The sequence below is a fragment of the Vicia villosa genome, unplaced genomic scaffold (genome assembly GCF_029867415.1).
Source record: "Vicia villosa cultivar HV-30 ecotype Madison, WI unplaced genomic scaffold, Vvil1.0 ctg.001530F_1_1, whole genome shotgun sequence".
Taxonomy (NCBI): domain Eukaryota; kingdom Viridiplantae; phylum Streptophyta; class Magnoliopsida; order Fabales; family Fabaceae; genus Vicia; species Vicia villosa.
The window spans coordinates 76,053-97,287 of record NW_026705653.1 but is presented as its reverse complement, the minus strand read 5'-3'; the positions used below and the strand labels follow the sequence as shown (position 1 = coordinate 97,287).

The following is a 21,235-nucleotide window of genomic DNA, read 5'->3' as shown; positions in this document are numbered from 1 at the left end:
GTTAAAGTTCAGTGTATTATATTTCTAACACTTCAAACGAGACGTCATTCGGACATATGGATCAAAAGTTATGATCAGAACAATTTCGTAGTACAAAAACTCGAGAGCTGTTACGGCCCCCTGTAACGGCCATTACGGCCCGTAATGCACCCAGTCCATAATTTGACTTTTTCACGTTTCTAATACAAAAATTCATAGGGCTATTACGGTCCCCTGTAACAGCCTTATGGAGCCCAGAAAAACACATTTTTCACACGATTTTGTGTGATCTCTTAACAGACCTCAAACCCTTAGTTTTGACCCCCAACAACCACAAAACATATCATATCGCATGGCACATGAATCTAGGGGAAAATAAACCATTACAACATCAATTTACACACACAAACAACATCAAACATGCAACATAACAACATTCAAATTATATCAACCATAGTCCATTCAATCAATGGCCTAACTTACCCTTACCTCATATCTATTTTCCAATCAACCATGATAATCCACCTTTACCTTATGTTTTCTCTGGCAAAAGTGCTCCCAAAGGTCCTAGTGTTCTTCTCCAACCTCAAGCCCTAGTCTCTTTGCCTCTTTCTCACGATCATTTCCATTTTCTCGTACAATTGCAAAAACTACCACTCTAATCCTATTCTCTCCTTATAAAGGACCCTTTCTATGCATTACCAACTTTGCCCTTAACTTATTATCTACCAAATACGAACATGCCCTTTAAATCTCTATTCTATTTTACTATTCTATTTTATTCATATTATAACTAATAATTACTATACAAATAACTAATTTTAATTATTTAACCCCAATAGTATTATTACTAATTAAAATCTATTTAATTAATTAAATTAACATACCACTTAATCCAAGTTACTACCCTCTCAACCCAATGACACATACCTCTAACCCTCAATAAGAATCATCAAAACATCAAAATTCACAATTATTCATCACAATTCATCAAAACAATACAATTTTTACCTGAAGGAAACAGAGTTGGATAAGAATCCCTCATGTGATCTTCACATTCCCAAATCATACTCTTATCAGCTGGTCCTCCCCACACCACCTTCACCAAGGCTATCTCCTTACCGCACAACTATTTCACCTCTCGATCCTCTATCCACATGGGTGATGTCTCAATAGTCAAGTTATCTCTCACCTGTGCATCATCCACTTAGATCGCATGAGAAAGATCCGAAATGTATCTCCTTAATTGAGACACATGAAATACATCTTGAAGGTTAGCAAGCAACAGCGACAAAGCAATACGATATGCCACTTCACATGTCTTCTCTAAAATTTGATATGGACATAATTACACAGAGAGTACATTATAATGTTTTAAAATATGAAGTGAATATGCATTCAAATAATTCAAATAACTGTGGCGTTTGGAGCAAATATACAAACATGTGGTCCCTCAGTACCATATCAACCTGTTACTTTTTGCCACCCGACTGCGTCTGTGAATATCCAATACTCTCAACCATTCCAATGATGCCTGGAAAAAACACAACATCAACATAAGAGTGGATAAAACACAACATCGGCATAAGAGTAAAACAACATATCCAATATAGAGGTGTAAACAAAACAACCAGAATACATGATAATAGTTTTGCCACCTATCAGCACATCTTTCTTAAAGCTGCCGGTGATGATATCAGAAAAGCTTGTAAATGTCAGTGGTTTGGGCAGTATTTCATGTTTTTTATCATCCCCAACAGACGTTCCTCCGGTAAGCTTGACCATAAATTTGTGTGTCGAAGGTTTTAAGGCCAAAACATTAAGTTGCACCTTAAAGTTGGACACCGTGTAAGTATGGTCCAATTCCAATTTATCATAGAATACAGACATATGTGTTGTCGGGACAACAACATGTATATCCCCACCCCTGTTGAAAACATACAAAACAAAACGGTTGAATTAACAAAACATAGAAAAACCAAAGGATATGGTACGAAATTAATAGATAAGTGACGTAAATTACAGATTTGCCTATGAAGATCATCTTGAAGTGCTCTTTGTTGTTAGACATAACCTTCCATTTATGATGAACCCTGAGAACCACCTTTCACAACTCTTTTTTGTCATTGATGTCGTAAATTTTCTCCACAGGTCTGGCCATGTGAAATCGATGGGATGGGAAGAAGATAAACATCGATGTGAAAGGATTTAGGTCGATAAAGATGTGACAATATGTAGTGTATTTATGATTATTGGGACGGTTAAAAGAGTTATGGGTGGGCAAGTATTTTTCCATTATTGAATATGAAATACAAACGGTTTCAAAACTTATACAGTTCGATCAGTTTGATTATTGAATATAGAGAGAAACAGTTTCATATGACAGTGGGAAGCTGAAATGGGAAGTTTGAAATGGCAATGAAAGACAATGAAAACACGACAAAACGAAAGGAAGATTTTTTGTAACAACATGGACAATTTTGAGGGAAGCCAAGTGGCTACTTATGAGAAGATAAGGTTAGTTTTATAATTGACATAACACTGCCTTTTCTTATATGAAAGAAATTTTCCCCATAACCATCAATCCCAGGTGCCTTAAGATCACTAATACTTTGCATAGCTCTCATGATATCCTCTTCATTAACAGGTGCTACCAAAAAGTTGTTATGCTCTGTAGTGATTTGAGGGCCTTCTCTCATGACAACAATATTAATTCCCTCCATATTGGTATCATTTTCCCCATGAGGGTACCATACATGGACAAGACTTTATTCACAACATGTGCAAGATTTGTAATCATAGTTCCATCCTCCTTACAAATAGTTTTAAGTTCACTTTGTTTCTACTTGGCTTTGATGGAAGCATGGAAGTAGGAGTTATTGCCATCTCCAAGCCTTAACCAATCAATCTTAGCCTTTTGTCTAAGGATTTGCTCTTCCATATCATTTCATTTAATAACCTCCTAAGGGAAATTCTCAACCTCCATAACCAGGTGAATATTCAGTTTGTCTTGAGTTAGTCTCCTTTATGGGTGCTTGAGGTTTTCTCTAGCTTTGTCAAGAGTGATTTTTATACCTGTCAAAGGCCTGCTCAGTTTCCTCACAGTTGGTTGCAGTCTTCTAAGTTTCTCCCACATCACATACACAGGCCTACTGGATATAGGTTCCTGCCAACTAGTGGATACCTTATCATCAAATCCCTCCACATCAGTCACGCAGTTCAGGAACTTAAACTTAGAATGTTGAATTTTAGCTTCCTTGTGCTGTCCTTTAAGACATAGCAAGGCATGATCATAAACATTAGGTTCCATAATCTGCAGAGTTGTATCCTGATTAAGTTATAACCACTCAACATTGCTAAGGACGCTGTCAATCCTGAAATAAATGACTCTTTCCACCTGTTTGTTGGACCAAGTGTAGTAGTCCCTAAGTTATCCATCTCAAATGACCTTGTTTTCTCCATCAAATTTGTCATATCCATATATTATGTCTCATGAACCAGCTTGCCTCCCACTCTATTTTGGGCTTTAAAAACATTGTTAAAATCTCCTATCAAGCATAAATGGTAGTGAACCAGTGTAAGAATTGCCCATGTATGTCATACACCCCTACAATGTATCATCTGAGATGTGTTTTTTTGTCATGCTTGATGTCAACTTTTATGTCATCCCATCTCAACCAAATCTTGCCATTCTCATGCTTAGAATAGTTGTCAATGTATCTTCCCTTCAGATTCAACTTATTTCTAACACCTTCAACCTTGTCACTCTTGACTCTAGTTTCAATAATCACCACTATATCAAGGTTAAGGTTTGGGAGCTCATCTCCTTAGTCTTTCCTGACTTATTTAGCCCCCTTACATCCCATGCAATAATCATGTTTATGTATCATGGATCTCTAAGGGACCATTCAAATTTCATAGTGATTAAAATCCATTACTACAATAGACTTGTGGTGTGTGGTTCTCCATTTTGATACCTTTGTCCTTTTCCTTCCACTTTTTGTTCACCCTAGTCCATTCTCCTCCTCCTTCAGTAGCTTCAGGTTGAACTTTATCCTCCACTGGTTTTCGCCTCTAATCAGCTTCATACTAGGCTTTGATTTAGGTTGCCATTACTTCAAACTTTTTTGTTTCACCTCTTTTCCACACTGATGCCTAACCTTTTGACATTTTTCACAGAACATCGGTTTCCGTTCATACTCTATCACTTGTATCATTTTATTCCCTTCACTATCTTTTATGTTGATATCCTTAGCCAACTCTTTTGTAATATCCACTTCTACCAATATCCTAGCATAGGATACCCTGAATATATTTCCAATACATTCATCAGTGACCAGAGGTTTCCCTATAACACTACCTATCTTGCTATGGCTTCGAGCTCCCTATAAGTGCAATGGTATATGCGGCAGATTAATCCAGATTGGAAGTGTGTGCAACATGTCCCTATTCAGACTAAAATCCGGTTTTCACTCCCTCAACAACATAGGCATGTTTCAGATGGTATAAGGCCTCATCCTTGTCTTTGAATGAATGAAACTTCAGTAAGAAATAACCTTCATCGTAATAGAACATATTTGACAATTTCATAAAATTCAAGTCTTAATCATATACTGTTTGACAACATTTGTATCTTTAATTTCCACTTTGACTTCTCGATTAACAAGCTTTGGCGCGACGGATTCCATAACCATTCCATTAGCAGGGTTTCTGTTTCCACTCAGCACATCCACCCATAGCTTTTCTGTGTCGTCTTCTTGGGTACGGACTTCGTCGCTTATATGGTTTTGTCTTTCATCCATTCCTCCACAGTAGATTTCCTTGCTTCCACAGTGTTGTTTTCCAATTCCTTTTCATCTTCAAACGTATGTCATTCCGATCGTGCGGTTGCATGTTCCGGTGGTGGGGCATCGATTGGCGTGACCGCCCTCGCCTCGTTCCATCGCCATTTTAAAATACCTTAATTGAAAAAATTATGATATTTTAAATATGTATTACACTATTAGTATTACATATGTTAAATATAAATAAAATGACGAAATTATATGGACGTGTAAATATTAAAAAAATTCACATTTTCATAATTTTTGTTTTTATATAATAATAATAATAATAATAATAATAATAATAATAATAATAATAAAAATCTTAACTTTATGGAAAAAAATAGTAGTAACGTCTTTCTTCATCTTCTTACCAAACAAATCTTTATAGATCTCTTTTTTTTATTTTGGAGCACGTGTTCCGCAACAAAATCTCACGCTCTCAATGTGTGTTTAAGATAATCATTCAATTTTAAATTTGTTTAAAAAAAAAATAAAACCGGATAAGAACGTGGTACGTTTTTTTTTTTTTTTAATTTTAATTCTTGTTGCTCTCTTTTTCTGCCTTCCTATCCGAGATGGACACGTGTCGACCTATACAATGGGCCTCGAGTTGGGCTTAACGTGCCAATAGCCCATAACCCGAAATTGATCTCTTAATTTCTAGGGTTTCTTACTTCAATAGTTGCCTCCATCTTAATCAATGGTGATCTCAGCTAAAATAAATTTACACCGTTAGATTGAATCGGTGCACAAGCTTACAGTAGATCCTCCACACCCTAAACTTCTCCTCTCTCCTCCTCTCTCTCTAGGTTGTGCGATTCTGATTCAGAAAAGTGTTTATCCTATGTCCATTCTATAATCTGCTGTGAAATTAATAATCATCAATAAACCCTATTGATTTGTATTCTGAGATTTTGAAACTCTGTTTTAGGGTTTAGAAAAAGAGCGATGGTGTTCAAAAACAGGTACATGGTGATGGAAGTTTTTATGAACCCTAATAGAGACCAAGCATCGGGTGATTCTATTATAATTACTCAGTTTAATGTCTCTAATGCTATAAAAGATAGTATTTTGGTGAATTTTGGGGAGTGTGGTTTGGCTGCATCACTCGGATCATTTCAAGGTGAGTAGCATGCTGCTGATAATTTAAATTCTATTACTCATATTTGATTATATTCACTTTTGAGTCTCTCTGTGCAGTTAAGTATGTGAATCCAATCACTAATGTGTGCATAATTAGAGCTTCCAGAGAGGAGCATGAAAAAGTATGGGCTTCTATTACATTGGTCAGAAGTATTGGAAATTTTCCAGTGGTGTTTAATTTGCTTGATTTGTCTGGTAAGAACAAATACTGCATGATTGGACTGTGTTTTGTAACATTTAGATATAGATTGCAGCACATTTTGTTATTTTCCAATTAACTGGAATCCATGATGCAGTTCTGCATATTAGTTTGATTTGACATATAAATCTTGATATGAAATTGTACTTCGGTTCAGGAAATTTACAGGCTTCTAAAACTGCTGCGTTAAAGTGCGAAAAAGCAAAATTTGAGCAGTACAAACTTATGGTTGGGGATCGATTATCAGCTGACGATACTCATCGTATGAATAATCATCTCGCAAAGATTGAACTTTTGGAGCACTGAATACTTGGCCATCATCAAAGGCCTCTCAACCTTCTCAGCTTCAAGTGATACGTCTGTATTCAATCCCAAATTGCCCATCATTCGGGAAGTTTAATTTAAATCTTTATTTATAATCATAATATTAATTTTATCTATGCTAGTTCTGTGCTTACCCTCTTACAGAAGATAGATATGCATTGTGGTTTTACTAGCATACGGTATAGTTACACAACTTTAACCATGAGTGAAGAGGCTTGTGAAATGTGGAAATTTGCACTTTTGTTTGATTTTAGAATTGCAAAGCCATTGTAGTATATTTTTTACTTTTGAGTGTGCAGCTAGTTTCTTTTATTTCTTCACTTTAATTTTCTCGAATCTTTAGGAAGTGATGCAATGTAACTTTAGCATTTATACCAATTTCAAACAGTGTTGGTTATTCTTATATATCACTTTTCAAAAGAAACTTTTATTTTTCTCATACTGCTGAGTATCAGAGTTACTGCAGAAAATAGTCAAATGCTTCACTTTTGTTATAAACTTGAACAGTTTTATATTCCTAGGATCCTGCTGATCTCCATACAAAATTTTGTGCTAAAATTTCAAATATATTAAATGTTACATTTAAGTCTCAAAAAGGATGCGGCTCATTTGGTTAGGGAGTACTTAGCTTGTGGGAAATATCCGATTCCGATATGTTTGATGTTTAATCTCCACAGAGAACAATTCTTGGGGAGGGGTGAAGAGTTTCGAACTGCAACCCAAGCATTCAAAGGCCTCGATTTCGCTTTCGTACGCATCTCTTGTTTATCATATTCCCGTTTTTATTCTCTAATTCGCATTATCATGCGCCCCCTTTGAACTGTGTATTTTAATAAACAGTGTGGTTGGACTGTCCTCAAAGTGTTTACATTGCATTAGGCTGTACCCAAGATTTACATTACAACACGCAGGACCATGACTCTGACTGCTCTCATGAAGATCACTGCATTTGTCTGCCTACAAAACAGGACATTCCCTTTCTTACCTGTTTCCAAAGCATTCACCTGCACTGCACTAGACCAACCAAAATCTGAACAAGAACGCAACTCGCAAAAATTGGCTGCAACAACACCTAAACCGATATGACGCCTCTCTGAATTAATCAATATTGTAATGCCAGTTGCATCAGAACCAAAGCCTACTGCTCTTCATAAGTGCAGACATGACAGGTAACCAGCGCAAATTATTGCCGACTTCACAATTTCCTCCAATCGCACCTACCAAACTGAGTAAATATCACAGTACCCAAGCCAGACAGCAGAAGAAGAATCAAACTGCTAGCACATCAACCAAACCACACTGATGTAAAATAGCCAGAAAGCTGTTTATCCATCTAACAGATACAGCTCCGAATATCTTCACCTTTCAACTCAATGCGAAATCAGCTTTTAGTATCCAGTAAGATATTCATAGTCACCTTTCACCCAAACCATGCAAACGGAATGAATAAGCACAAGAAATGCTAAAACCCGGCCTTGAAATTAATAAAACCCGAGTAGCACCTTTGAAGCAGAGTTACCACTTAAATATATCTTCAAAGCATAAATTGTTATTCATGTACCATTGAAATACACTTTGATTTAAACTCTTATAATTAGATATTCCGCCAATTCTGCAATTAATATCATGTAAAATCTAATTGTGATTCATGCATCAATATCATAGAGTTGGAAAAACTTTTAAATTTTGAAATTGTTACACAAAAAACATACAGCGTCAGGAATTGTGTAAAATCTATATAGAAATTTGTAGAAGATCCGGCCGGTTCTGAACCACACAAGTAAAACATTATTCTACACTACCAGAAATTATGAGTATAAGCAAAATTTTCGGAAGTTTTAGTTGCTAACTGAAAATTTTAAAAATTGCCGGTATATTTTTAGTTTTTATTTTTATAATTACCGATATTTCTTCATCGACAATTCTGGTATTTCTGGTAAAAGTGCAATATATTTTCTAGAATATGTTGGATTTTTCCATAATTTCCGGTAAAAACGCAATTTTTTTGAAAAATGTGAAAAAATGGTACGGAAAATTCGTTTTAACTATCATAAATTTTACTCCCTATGGCCATCCACCACCATGAGGGTAGAATGCTCATTTTATGACTGGTATAATTATCCATTATTATCTATGTCACTGTAATGCTTAGTTGTAGTTGTGAACTCATGTAATTTTGTATGATTGTCTAGGCTGCAGATTCCTTGTGGCGGAGCCAGAAATTTTAGGCAGCCTAGGCAAAAACTTTACACCATTAATTATTTATCTGTTTTAATTTTTATATCCTATTTTTACCAATTTTGCCTCTGATTTTATCTAAAAATTGACTATTAAATTGGAGGGAGTACAAAGAAAATAGAGGTTGAGCCTGGGCACCTGCCCGGGCTAGCTGGGCCTTGGCTCCGCCCCTCCTTGTAATCTCCTTGTAATGTTGTTACTATTGCACTTCTGGTGCTGTTAATAGATTCCATTGCTTATCAAAAAAAAAAAAACTATCATAAATTTTGAATTTGATTTTTTTTATTATACATATATATATATATATATATATATATATATATATATATATATATATATATATATATATATATATATATATATATATATATATATATATATATATATATATATAGCAAAGACATTTTTATCATTAAAGAAATATATAAAGATGTCAGGTATAAATAGAAGTGGAGGTTAAATCTTCTATTTTAAGTATCTAGCGCTATGCGCCAGCTATTTGAAATTAACAACTCAAATGACACTGAATTGTAACCGGAGTCCGGAAGCGAATGGAAGTCCATTTCACAAGGCATATGGCATACATGATGCTCTTGTTGAAAGCTTTAAGAAGTCACTAACATTGCAATCAAAGGATAGTCGGTAATTATTAACTTATAATTTTGGATCTAGACTTTTGTGTATTTTTATTTGCTATTATATGCAGAGATTATATCTATTTATGTGCTATTAAGACTTTTATAGATTATTCTGCAAAGAACTAAGAATTTCTATAGCTTATTTGATATTTTGTTATGTTTAGTTGGAATAGAAAAAGAACTTGTTGTTCTAAGGAAGAACGTGATTGCATCTTTCAAACAAGCAGAAACAGTTTATATTCTTGAGAGGAATATAGGAGTAGTATCTATCTAGCTACTGGTCATGCTTCTTGCAAATTTTCAATAGGATTGGTTTTATGCTTGTTACAAGCAGAGACGTCTCAATTTTTTTAAAGATCATGTGTAGATTAGTCATAGTTTAATCATAGAAAAATAAATAGAGATTCTATCTGATTATTGTGTAACTATTATAAACATTTTATGAGGCCTTATTAAACCATAAGTTGAGGCTTTATTAAACTACAAGTTAACTGTGAAAAAATTTAAGATCATGTGCGGTATTCCGCCTTCAAAAACCGTTCTGATTACAGGTTTTCAATAAGACTGATATATAGGTGTTTCAATTGTATGACCCCTTAATTTGAAAAGTTGCAGAGTTTGTATACTTCTTTTATGATATCTTGTCATGCAAACATACTTGTTCATTACAAATCTTGTTATTAAAAAAGGGTTTTATCGTTATTAAAGTGTTTAATTTTTTTTTTAATATTAATTTAGAAAATTTAAAATTAATATAGATTTATTGTTATTAAACGACTATGTTTTAAAGTACTTTTATAAATTTTAAAATATTATTTCAATGGAATAGCATTGCAAGTTTTATTTAAAATGTTTATAATTTTTTTATTTAGAGGATTTAGTTTTTTTTTTTCATTGTAAAAGTGGATCAATTGGTAAAATGATCTAAATTACTCTCATTTTAAAAAGATTATTGACACTGAATATTTAAAAAAAGATTATTTAAAATTAATCCATTTATCTAATCACAATTAAAAAATGATTGTATTACATATGAGTTTGAATGATAAGACAGAGCATACAATTGGTCGAGAGTGACGTTGTGGAGATTTTGTCGACTTTGCTGAGTATCTCGGGTCTGAATGCATGTTCGCTATTGACGGAGTCTAGCTCCCGTTTTGTCGGAGGTCACCAAACCACTCCCGCGGACGAGGACTGTTCTTACATTGCTAATCTACCTCCGCCTATTTTGGGGAAGAATTGGCAACTCTAGCTCGATATGCATTACATGTTTATGCTACTTTTGTTCTAGGTGGAACCAGTCGTTGAGAAGCTCTTTGGTCTAACTAGTATCGTGCTAAGAAACAATGGCTAGAAAAAAGCATCCAAAGCTTGAAGCTTCAGCGGGATAAGTACTTGCATGAAATATATGCAACTTCTACCTCTTTTACTGCGATGAGCTTCCCCTGAATCTTGTCGATTCTCTTTCCAACTAGTTGAATCATCTAGTGAAGACCGTAGTGAAGAAGAATCAGACTCTGACTTCTATTCGAAGGAATTTATCATAAACTTAAAAAGAGTTAGAGTCTTTGCATCCTCAAAATGCTTTGATGACTCAGCTGTTGGTGGACTGTATGAGCACTACCCTCAAGGTAGTTTCATCGTCGTTTGAGAATGCTCTACAGCAAATGGAACACTTCCATCGCCCTCTAACTATATCCAGGGAGAAAATCGGATCGGATCAAAGTTGTTAAAGATGGAAAGATCGTTTCTCTGCAGAAGTGGGCCTGTCGCCCCCTTGCTTTTGTTCGATCCCCTTACTTTTGTTGCTTTTTTTGTACTACATGTAGACTTAATAAAATATCATATTTCATTGATCCTGGAAAGATATTTCAATACATAACGGAAGACGATGATACAATCACAAAAGTTAATCATGGATGGGAAGAAGGGGAAACATAACAAGGCGGGTTACCCGCCACTTATTCTCCTCGTTCTCCATTGTAAGTATATTGAGTGCGCCTAAGAGAGAGGGTGAATTAGGACTTTGAAAATTTATCCAATTTTAGAATACTTGTTCTTATTTTTCTGGTTTTGGTGCATGAGTTTGGAAATGTGTTTCTTTCTTATCTGGTTCAGATTTGTGATGAAGGCGATAAATGCGGAAAAGTAAAGAACACAATGATGTATACTGGTTCCCCTCACAGTCCGAGAGTACTGCAGTCCCCTTTCAACATGAAAGAGATTTTACTATTGTTTGTGACTTGTACAAGACAAACCAAACACCAAGAAAAATCCTCTTGGATTTTCACTAAATACACTAAGAGAATAATCCTCCCTTAATGACTCACTCGTTTCCAACAATCCTGGACAACAAGATTTCAACCACCAAGAACAATCCTCTTGGATTTACTAACTTGATTATGAGAACAATCCTCTCACTAATCAAAAACCCTTGCTTCTAACAATCTTGGATAGCAAGTCAATAATAACCAAATATATTTGAGTAGTAATGTTGATGAATATATATCAATCACTAGGATTGATCTTCTCTTTCAAGCAAGACAATTTACAATGATATAATAGTGCTCAAGTGTTTATGTATGACTGAGAAACTTTTCTGAATTGGTATGAAACAATGTGCGGAAAAAGTTTCAATGAAAGTTCAAGTATGAAACACTTGTATGAAAATATATGACAAAAAGGTGGTAAATTGTAATGAAATAGGTGAGATTCAAATATGAAAATATAGAGTATATATAGTGTCTTAACACCCCCAGGAATGAGTATGATTCAATGAAAAGGTGCAAAGTTTGATGGACATAAAAAGGTTCACGTTCAGATTTGAAACATACTATTTTTTTGACTCTGGTACGCTGGAAATTGATTTACCATTATAGGAAATCAGTTTCCCTAAAGCGTTGTGTCTAGAAATTCAAAAACTGACATTGGAAATCGATTTACCCATATAGGAAATCGATTTCCATGTTAAAAAACAATTCAGAAAATCTGTTTCCAAAAACAGGGAATCTGTTTCCAGTTTAGGAAATCTGTTTCCAAATACAGGAAATCTGTTTCCTGACGCAAACAACTTTGATTTGAAATTTAGGAAAAGATTGATATTTTAACCAAAAAGACCATGTATGGAAGTAAATATTTAGGAGAATATTGAGCACTAAGTTATCAATATAAATTGCATGCTTATACCTCAATAAATCAAGATCAATGCTATTCTTGAATTCTTTGATGCTAGCTTTCACACATGATGAATTTTGAGTACTTGATTTGATTAAATGCACTTGAGGCTTTTTTCATACTTTTGCCATGATCATTTGATTATTACTTTGTCTTCATCAAAACAAAATAAATGGAGAGTCTTGACTTCATATACATGTCTGGTCTTGCCATTTTTTGGAGGACGGATGCCCATCCTGCTGAGTTTCCCAGTGAGAGAAGCTACATTGATCTCCATGACCACGCCTTCTCCTTGATCTTTCTCAATGGCTTGATATATTATTTTTTTCCTTTGAGGTCAACGTTGATGGTGATCTATTCTCCTTGTAGATCGTGATAATTTAGCTTCAAATGCACCAGGGAGGTGTTGACGTTCAACGTGGCTGCAAAATATCTTCCCTAGATGCAATTGTATATGCTTCTGCAAAGGACAACAAGGAATTATGAATTTACCATTTAGATGTTCTTCTCCTTGCCTACAGAGTCATCAGCTCCACATATCCTCAAGTAAGGGTGGTTGTTCCATTGAACGCTTAGAGGTAAGAGCCCTCATATGGTCGTAGGATGTCTCTATTGAGGCCCATCTTTTTTAATAAATTCGGGTACATGATATTGTAGGAGTTACTACCATCAATTAGGATCCGAGAGACGTAAAAGTGCCCGAATGTCACGGTGATTGTAACATCCCGATTTTTATTTATTTTTATTAATTATATTAGTAATTATAATATTTGGTGTTTTTAATAATTATTTGCTTAATTTAGTCATTTCTAATGTTTATTGAAATTCTTGCGTTTTGGGACGATTTAGTCGGTATTAGTTCGGGATAGAGGATCAATATTTAATCGAAAATTTTAATATTTTTAGTATTAGAAATATTAATGAGTTAATATTTAGCGTTTTGGGAATTTTCCTAGTAATTAAGATTAGACCGAAAATATAAGACATTGAGTTATTGGAGGATTTTATCCGTATTTATTTTATTATTTTATTTTATTTTACTTGGTGTGTTAAATAATTATTTAATTGTTATGAGATATAATAATTAATTGAATTAATTAACTTTGTGTGTATTGATGTTTATTTATTTTATTGAACTAAATAGAGATATTAAGAGATTATATTTAATTGGGCCTATTTATTAGAGTTAGAAGTAAATAGAGGGTGTTATTTTTAAGCCCAATATAACATAAGATAGTAAGGGTTGAGGAGAGTAGACATAACATTATCATTTCATTTGTTGAATTTTAAAGAAGAGAATAGAAGGTGGAGAAGAGGAGCAAAAGGGGAACAAGTGAGAGCTAGGGTTTGAAGAATCAAAGTGGTAAGAGGGAGAATCCTTATTATTATGGGTTAGTATAATTGGGTCAATGGGTAGATTAACATGATTAAGTTTTGTTGCTGGAAATCTAGAATCTGTCATGAATATTGTGAATTTGAGATGCTGTTCTTGGTTATTTGTTGCTGTTGTTGTTTGATTAAAGAAAATCTAATGTTAACTATTACTAATATTGCTGTGTGTTTGATAAAATCTGGAAATGGAATGAAAATGAATTGAAGCAGCTTGTGACGCCCGTGTCACGTGAGAGACGGCCGGTGCCAATAAGGGTCATGGGTCCCACTTGTTTTAACTCCCTTTTAATCCATGATGTTTTTTCGTTTTTATGATTTCTATGTTGTAACTTGTTTTGTTTCTATTTCACATTTGTACTTGTTATTCAATTTCATATTAGTTACTATTAATTAGGATACATATATACAATGATGGTAATATATAATAGGGATAAACATTATGAGGTGAAAATAATATAAATAGGAGGATATTGAGACTATGAAACAAGTGACCGTTATAAAATAAAATGAAATGCAAAACAGTCCCGTTTGATCGAAATAGTCGAATTTAGCAGTAAAATTAGTTGTCCGGAATTTAATGAAAATTTACGTGGTAGCTAAGTTTAATTAGTAGATTAATATGGTGATGTTATTTTGTTGAAATTGTGATATTTTACGAACCGACCGAAATTGTGTGGATTTGAATATTCTTATATTAAAATGTTGGTTTTGTAATAGAAAATGAAATAGTAAATTGGAACTAATGTAGTGTAATTATTAATTGGTTGATTTACTTAATAGTTGAATTAATTTCAATAAGTTTAATTGATTAGAATAAATTTGGAATTAGATCAATTATTCGGTTTTGTCGGTAAAGTACGATATCTTGAGAATTTAACCGTAATTGTATTTTTGGCCAAATACTAATGAATTGATACTTAGTTTGGAAGTATATTCTTATATTTTGTTGGCAATATGAATTAACATGAGATAATATGATTTACTAGTGTTAATTGGATTTTGTGAATCGTAATTGATTAATTGGCCTTTTATATGTGAATGATATGTATGTGTTGTGAATGTTGTGTACAATTGGTGGATAATTCATCAAGTTGAATTATTATGATATGCAGAATGTTAAGATGGTAGAGATGATCTTAATTGCATAATTGATTGGTAATTGTACATTCATTCATGGCATAGTCAGCTTTATTGTGGAAGCGGTGAAACTGTGGGTTCACATGGTATTAGACGGTGATCCTTGAATGGAAATAGACGTAGATTACGTTGATCCTTAATTGGAAACATACGTAGTGGCTTTGATCTTGTCCGGATCGGAAGCGGCTTGGATTCTAGAGTGAATTCGGAAAGCGGTAAACTATATGTTTACATTTGGTGGCTTCGATCTTGTCCGGATCTGAAGCGTGGCTAGATTCTATATGAATCGGAAGCGGTGGAACTTTGGGTCCACATTGGATACCACATGCATTGAGTCACATGTTTTGCATTGAGTCACATTGAGGTTATGTGATGTTTGAATATAAGCATTTATGTGATTGTTATGTGTACATGAGATGTGATAATTGAATTTGGTGATGGTTGGACACATGACTTGGTAAAATATATGATTATGTGATAATTATAGTTATGTGTATTATTTGGGAATATAGTATTGAAATTTAATATTATACTCTTTGAGTTTTGATGTATGCTTGTAACATGTGAAATAAATGTTGGTTAGTATTATTTACATGGTTATATAAATGTGATGAATTCCTATAACTGTTGATTGAATCATTATATCTTATTATACTTTCTTCATAATGATTCGTATTCTCACCCTTCTGTTTTAATGTTGCCCTCGTTTGGCGACATGCAGGTTTTGGCGATTAGTAGTTCGTACAAGATTTAGTCGGAGAGCTTCCGAGTTTGTTTGATGATTAAGTAGCGAGTCAATGCTCTGGTCATGTAACACTGGGTAGACTAGGCGTGTTGAACTCATGTTTCTATTTGGTTATGTATTATGTTACAACTTGTGAACCTGTTTATTTGGCTACTTGTTGTTTGAGAGGCTTTAAGCCAATTATTCTGATTATGGTTTATTTTATATTGAGAGTGTTATTGAGTTATGATCATGGTATGGGACATGAATCATTTAATAGAATACATGAGTATTTTAGTATTTTCCGCTGTGAATGCATATCCTTGATGAGTTATGATTAAATGTTAGGTGTTGTCTGAAATGACCAGGTGTGTTGTGTATTCTGGATAAATCCTGTCGGTTTTTAAAAGCTTTTAGTTTTTGAAAACTTCGATGTGACGCCCTTTTGAATTATATGCATGCTTATTCTCTGATTTTATGTTAAATATTTTGGGGTATAAAAGGCGTGTTACAGTGATTACCAAGAGAAGATTTTGTTGATCATCTTAGAGTCCCTAAACCCCGGGATTGGCCAGTCATAAACCTTTGCCGATATGATGAAATCCTTTCTGTGAACAACCTTCATTTCAGTGATCTTCCTCTTCATAGTCCACTTAGAGGGAAGATACTTTTAGGGCGCGCCTCCAATGATGGTGGTGATGTATGAGTGTTTTCCCTTTCTAGCTTCTTTTCTTTCGCTGCTGGTCCCAACATCTGTAGTCTTCGAGGGGAATTTTCCTCTAGGTGACCCCTCCATATCTCTTTTACCTCAATTGACGTATTCAATTATTCAACTCTTTTTAATTAGTCCCTCGATGGCATCTTTTATATTAATGCAATCATTAGTGTAATGATCGTGACTCCTATGGAAGGGGTAGTACTTTGATTTATCCATGCGAGACATCTCTCAGAATGGGTAAGGATGTTAAATTCTTGCCTTCCAAAACTCAGTGTAAGAGAAATCCTAATAGATTTTCTCCTGAGAAATAGTCACGAGATGTAATTGTCGTACCTTCCATGCATGCCCAGGTCAGATTCATCTCGATGCCGATCAGGTTTTTTAGACGCACGTGAGAGTCCTTCCCGGATGCACGACAAGAGTGGATTTTTGAATGATACAAGATTGTCAAAATGCGTTCTCAGGTTCTCCTCTATGAACATGTACGACTCCGCCATGGTGAGAAACTATTGAAAGGTATTCACTTTCTTCCTCCCTATTTTCGACTTGAAAGGATGGTCCCTCAAGAGTCCATTCTCGGATATCCAACACTGATGGTTGTTTCTAGCTCCCTCAACTTCGACAATAACTTGTGTCAACTGATCTATGTAAGATAGTAAGCTTTCCTTCTTTACCTGAACGACCCCACTTGGGGTGGCCTCATTCGCTGTTCGTATTTTTTGGACTATGAATTATGCAGAATACCGCTCACAGAAATCCATCCAGGATGTAATTCTTCGATTTGGTAGGCCGTTGAACCACAACTTGGATGGTCCGATAAGAGTTAATGTAAACAACTTGCACTTAGATGCGTATGCTGAAGTAGTTTAGTCGGGCACTGACGAGCTTCACATGCTCGTCGGGGTTTCTCTTCCCATCATATTTTCCCAGCTTGGATGGCTTCACCATGGATTCCGGGATCATGCTTACTAAAATGATAAGATAAAACAGATGTTTCAACTGCACCTTTCTTGGTTGATTTTCGGCTTGAGCCGGGGAATGGGCGTGACTACCTCGGCCCCTCCCGAGGATCTAGAGAGGAGTCTGATACTTCCTTATCTAATGTTGATCTCTAGATCTGGGAGCTTTTTCATTCTTTGTCGTGGACGGCTCCGGGACGGTGGTATGAATCCTCTTTGATAGAACCTTTTAGACAATGTTTTTGTAAGGTGGAGCTTATGGAGGCTTTCTTCAAGGCATTTTAGCCTTCTATCAAGTGCGTTCAAGTTTTGATGTTGAACGGTGTTCTACAAATTGTTCAGCAGTTCATTTGCACCTTGTACTCCGAGGTTTTCTTGTAACACTTGGAGGTCGGGCAAGGCTTCTGGTTGTAGAACTGAAGGTTGAATAGATAGATTGATCGGAGAAACTTAAATAAATCTAGTTGTTTGTTGATCTTGGATCAAATTTGAATGTAATGGAATCTTCGTTCCAATATTTACGATGCCTTTCAAAGAAGGTGAAGATGGTTGATTGTTTGCTGCTAGAGCAGAAATGGGAGCTTCACGTGCATCGACGGCTTCGTGTGCTATGACAGATTGAGTAGCTTTAGATCCAACCATCACTTTGAGCCGCAAAATCTAGAGATCTAGAAATTCGAGGAAAAAGAATTGAGATAATGCTTGATTGAATCGAAATACGATCTTTGCATAGGAGCGCTGAGGGGAGAAATAACGAAATTTTTATTTGTTAGGAGTGAATTGAGGGGAGCTGTTGGATGCACTTGCATTTAAGATCCTTTCTGATCACCAAAATGATAATTCTTGTGAGCCGAGGAGGCTCTAGAAGGAGTGAGGTCCCTTTGTGGTGGTCAGGTCAATATGACTGGCCCAGAACGAGCACACACACACGTAAGCACACCCACAGATTGACAAGGGCGGGTTGAGTGTCAAATAACTCCTTTTGAATTGATGTCAACGCGACATCCCTCCCTCTTATCCCTTGAGTCAATGCATGCACTCTCTCAGTTAATAGATGGGGATACTCAAGCATCCCTTACCCCTTCCAAAGTCATTCAGACGTAAAAACTTCACCCTTACTCAATTTGAAATTCAACAGGGTAGAGGTTTTGAGCATCTGGTATGACATTTTTGTCATCTATTCCTATCGAACAACTTCAACCTTGCTCAAGAAGTACGCAAAATCCACTTTAGAAATAAAAGTGTGAAGCTCCTTAGCTGTTCAAGGTCTAGGACGAGCTAAAAACATCGAGGAAAGATTCACCAAGGTCGATGACGAGCCTTCCCCGTGGCCTACCCCCCTTCCCCTCCGAGTCCGACTCCCAACTTTAAGGCTTTTTGAAGACCAACTATGTATCCAAATTAATATTGTCAACATATTTCACTTATGCACCTTCATCAATTACTCGTGTCGATGTCATCGCGACATCCTTGCACAAAGATCGATCGGTAGGATTTTGGGTCTCAAGTTATGCAAAAATCAAGGGAAGTTCACTATCACAACCAATGGTCATGGTTAAACCTCGATTCCCCATGATACTCGAGTACTGTAAAAATGTCACTTCTACCTCCAAACCTAGGGCCACGTGTAAGGTCAACTTTGCGAAACGCATTGGTTGATAAGCCAAGCATTTAATGAGCATGTTCTTGAGGTCACCTATTCCAATTCGACGAATCCCTATGCTTACCTCCAAGGTGAAGACCTACCCATACAACTCAAAGCAACAAAGAAGAACGACCTGAAGGTCGGATCCTCTAATGTAATCCTCATTCCACCTATGAAGACAAGAACATGGGCGCAACTGTTCAGGGTCATCAAAACCCCAGTAAAATAGATCCAATTACAAGAGCTCAACCCAAAGTATTATCACGAAAGAAGTATCATTACGAAAGGATAAGAAACATGTGGAACCTCATCAGAAAGCCGAACACCTGGTTCAAGTTATTCACGCATCCATCGGTGTCATATCTGATCGAATGGCTCCTTGTAAATCACGTTAGATCAAACGTGGCGATTATAACCACACTCTTTCGTGTGTCATAAAAGGTAGGATCGGTGCTAACTTAATTTGTAGACTCACCTCACTCTCCCGCACTGAAAACTCATACGATAATATCGGAAGAACTCACTCCTTCCATACTACCGATCTCTCGTTCCGTGATCAGAAAATAGGATTGAAAGACAATTGAGGAGGTAAAGGAAGCATGGCTGGCCCCATAAGCCACAAGAGGAGAAGTGCAAAATTTTGTTACGAAACCAGCCTATCAAAATGTCACAACTCATTATAAAACCCCCCATGTTATGTGGAAACATAGTTAGTTAGTAATTACTCATTTCAATTACCAAACAAACAAACCAACACCCGTGCAGCACTTACACTTTCTGCTATCATCCATCTTTTCAACCTTTCCACGTAACAAAAACCAGATTCAATCTCAGAATCCATTTTCTGTATATTTCCAATTCCCATTCATCCTTTCAATAAAATGGAAAGGAAAATCCTTGATGTCATACTAGTCCCTACAGGTCTCATTATAATGATCGCATACCATTTATGGCTTCTCTACCAAATCGTCAAACACCCCACAAAAACTGTCATTGGTGTCAATTCAATCAATCGCCGCCTATGGGTTCAAGCCATGATGGAGGTACATACCAGGATGAACAACACATGTATCAACCGAAATCGTGAATGCTTTTAGATCGTCGCTATTTAAAACCTGAATTGCCTTACTTTGATTTTATGATCATACAATCATGTTTATCTATATCTAATCAATTTTGCTAATGAAAATGATTTTTGTTTTGTTAGGATGTATCAAAGAATGGAGTTTTGGCAGTGCAATCATTGAGAAACAACATAATGGCATCAACACTTTTGGCTTCAACAGCAATTATGCTGAGTTCTCTTATTGCTGTGTTGATGAGTAGTAAAAATGAAGAAAGAGGTGTTGTAGCTGTGGTGTTTGGTGATAGGACTGAGCTAGTTTTGTCGATAAAATTTTTCTCAATATTGGTTTGTTTCTTGCTAGCTTTCTTGTTGAATGTTCAATCGATAAGATACTATAGTCATGCAAGCATACTCATCAATGTTCCATTCAAGAAACTGTCATCAAATCTTAGGCAACAGAAGCTAAAAGCTGAGTATGTTGCTAACACTGTTAACCGTGGAAGCTATTTCTGGTCACTTGGTTTAAGGGCTTTTTACTTCTCCTTTCCTCTTTTCATGTGGATCTTTGGACCTATTCCTATGGTGTTTTCTTGCTTTGCACTTGTTTCCATGCTCTATTTTTTGGATGCTGCTTTTGAATGTGGTTGGGCTACTGTTGGAGTTGATGATGATGATTGTGATGAAGGTGAAGTTCACAAGCCACACTACATTGACATTGAATCGGAAGAACTGAGTAAAAGCTAATCAGTTTGTTAGTACTGCGGCTGCAGAACCATTATATAATGGTTCTGCAGCCGCAATACTAATAGATTTTCAGGTATAACGATTGTGCGGCTGGAGCACCAGTGTAGCAGCTGGAGATGATCTAATTTTGTTTTGTTATTGGTTAAGTTTTAGCTTATTAGCTTTTAGGCTATGTAGAAAAACATGAGTAGTATAATACTAATAGAAAATCTATACTCAAGTTCAACTCAGGTTGAATTGAATTGAATTGTAAGTCATGAAATAAGTGTGTTTTGGTTTGCAACTTTAATTTCTGTTGATATTATATCAATTTTAAGTTATCTCTTCTA

At 35.5% G+C, this 21,235-nt stretch overlaps 2 protein-coding genes across 2 annotated transcripts; both read left to right on the top strand.

Annotated features, from left to right (window-relative positions):
- The first annotated feature begins 5,523 nt into the window (after window positions 1–5,523).
- On the top strand, window positions 5,524–6,876 carry LOC131635648 (probable ribonuclease P/MRP protein subunit POP5). Its single transcript, XM_058906288.1, has 3 exons — window positions 5,524–5,928; window positions 6,006–6,143; window positions 6,305–6,876. Exons 1-3 carry the CDS (start codon window positions 5,754–5,756, stop codon window positions 6,451–6,453), a joined length of 462 nt encoding a protein of 153 aa, XP_058762271.1. The 5' UTR covers window positions 5,524–5,753; the 3' UTR covers window positions 6,454–6,876.
- Window positions 6,877–19,821: 12,945 nt separating this feature from the next.
- Window positions 19,822–21,235, top strand: LOC131635652 (uncharacterized). Its single transcript, XM_058906290.1, has 2 exons — window positions 19,822–20,139; window positions 20,304–21,235. Exons 1-2 carry the CDS (start codon window positions 19,978–19,980, stop codon window positions 20,904–20,906), a joined length of 765 nt encoding a protein of 254 aa, XP_058762273.1. The 5' UTR covers window positions 19,822–19,977; the 3' UTR covers window positions 20,907–21,235.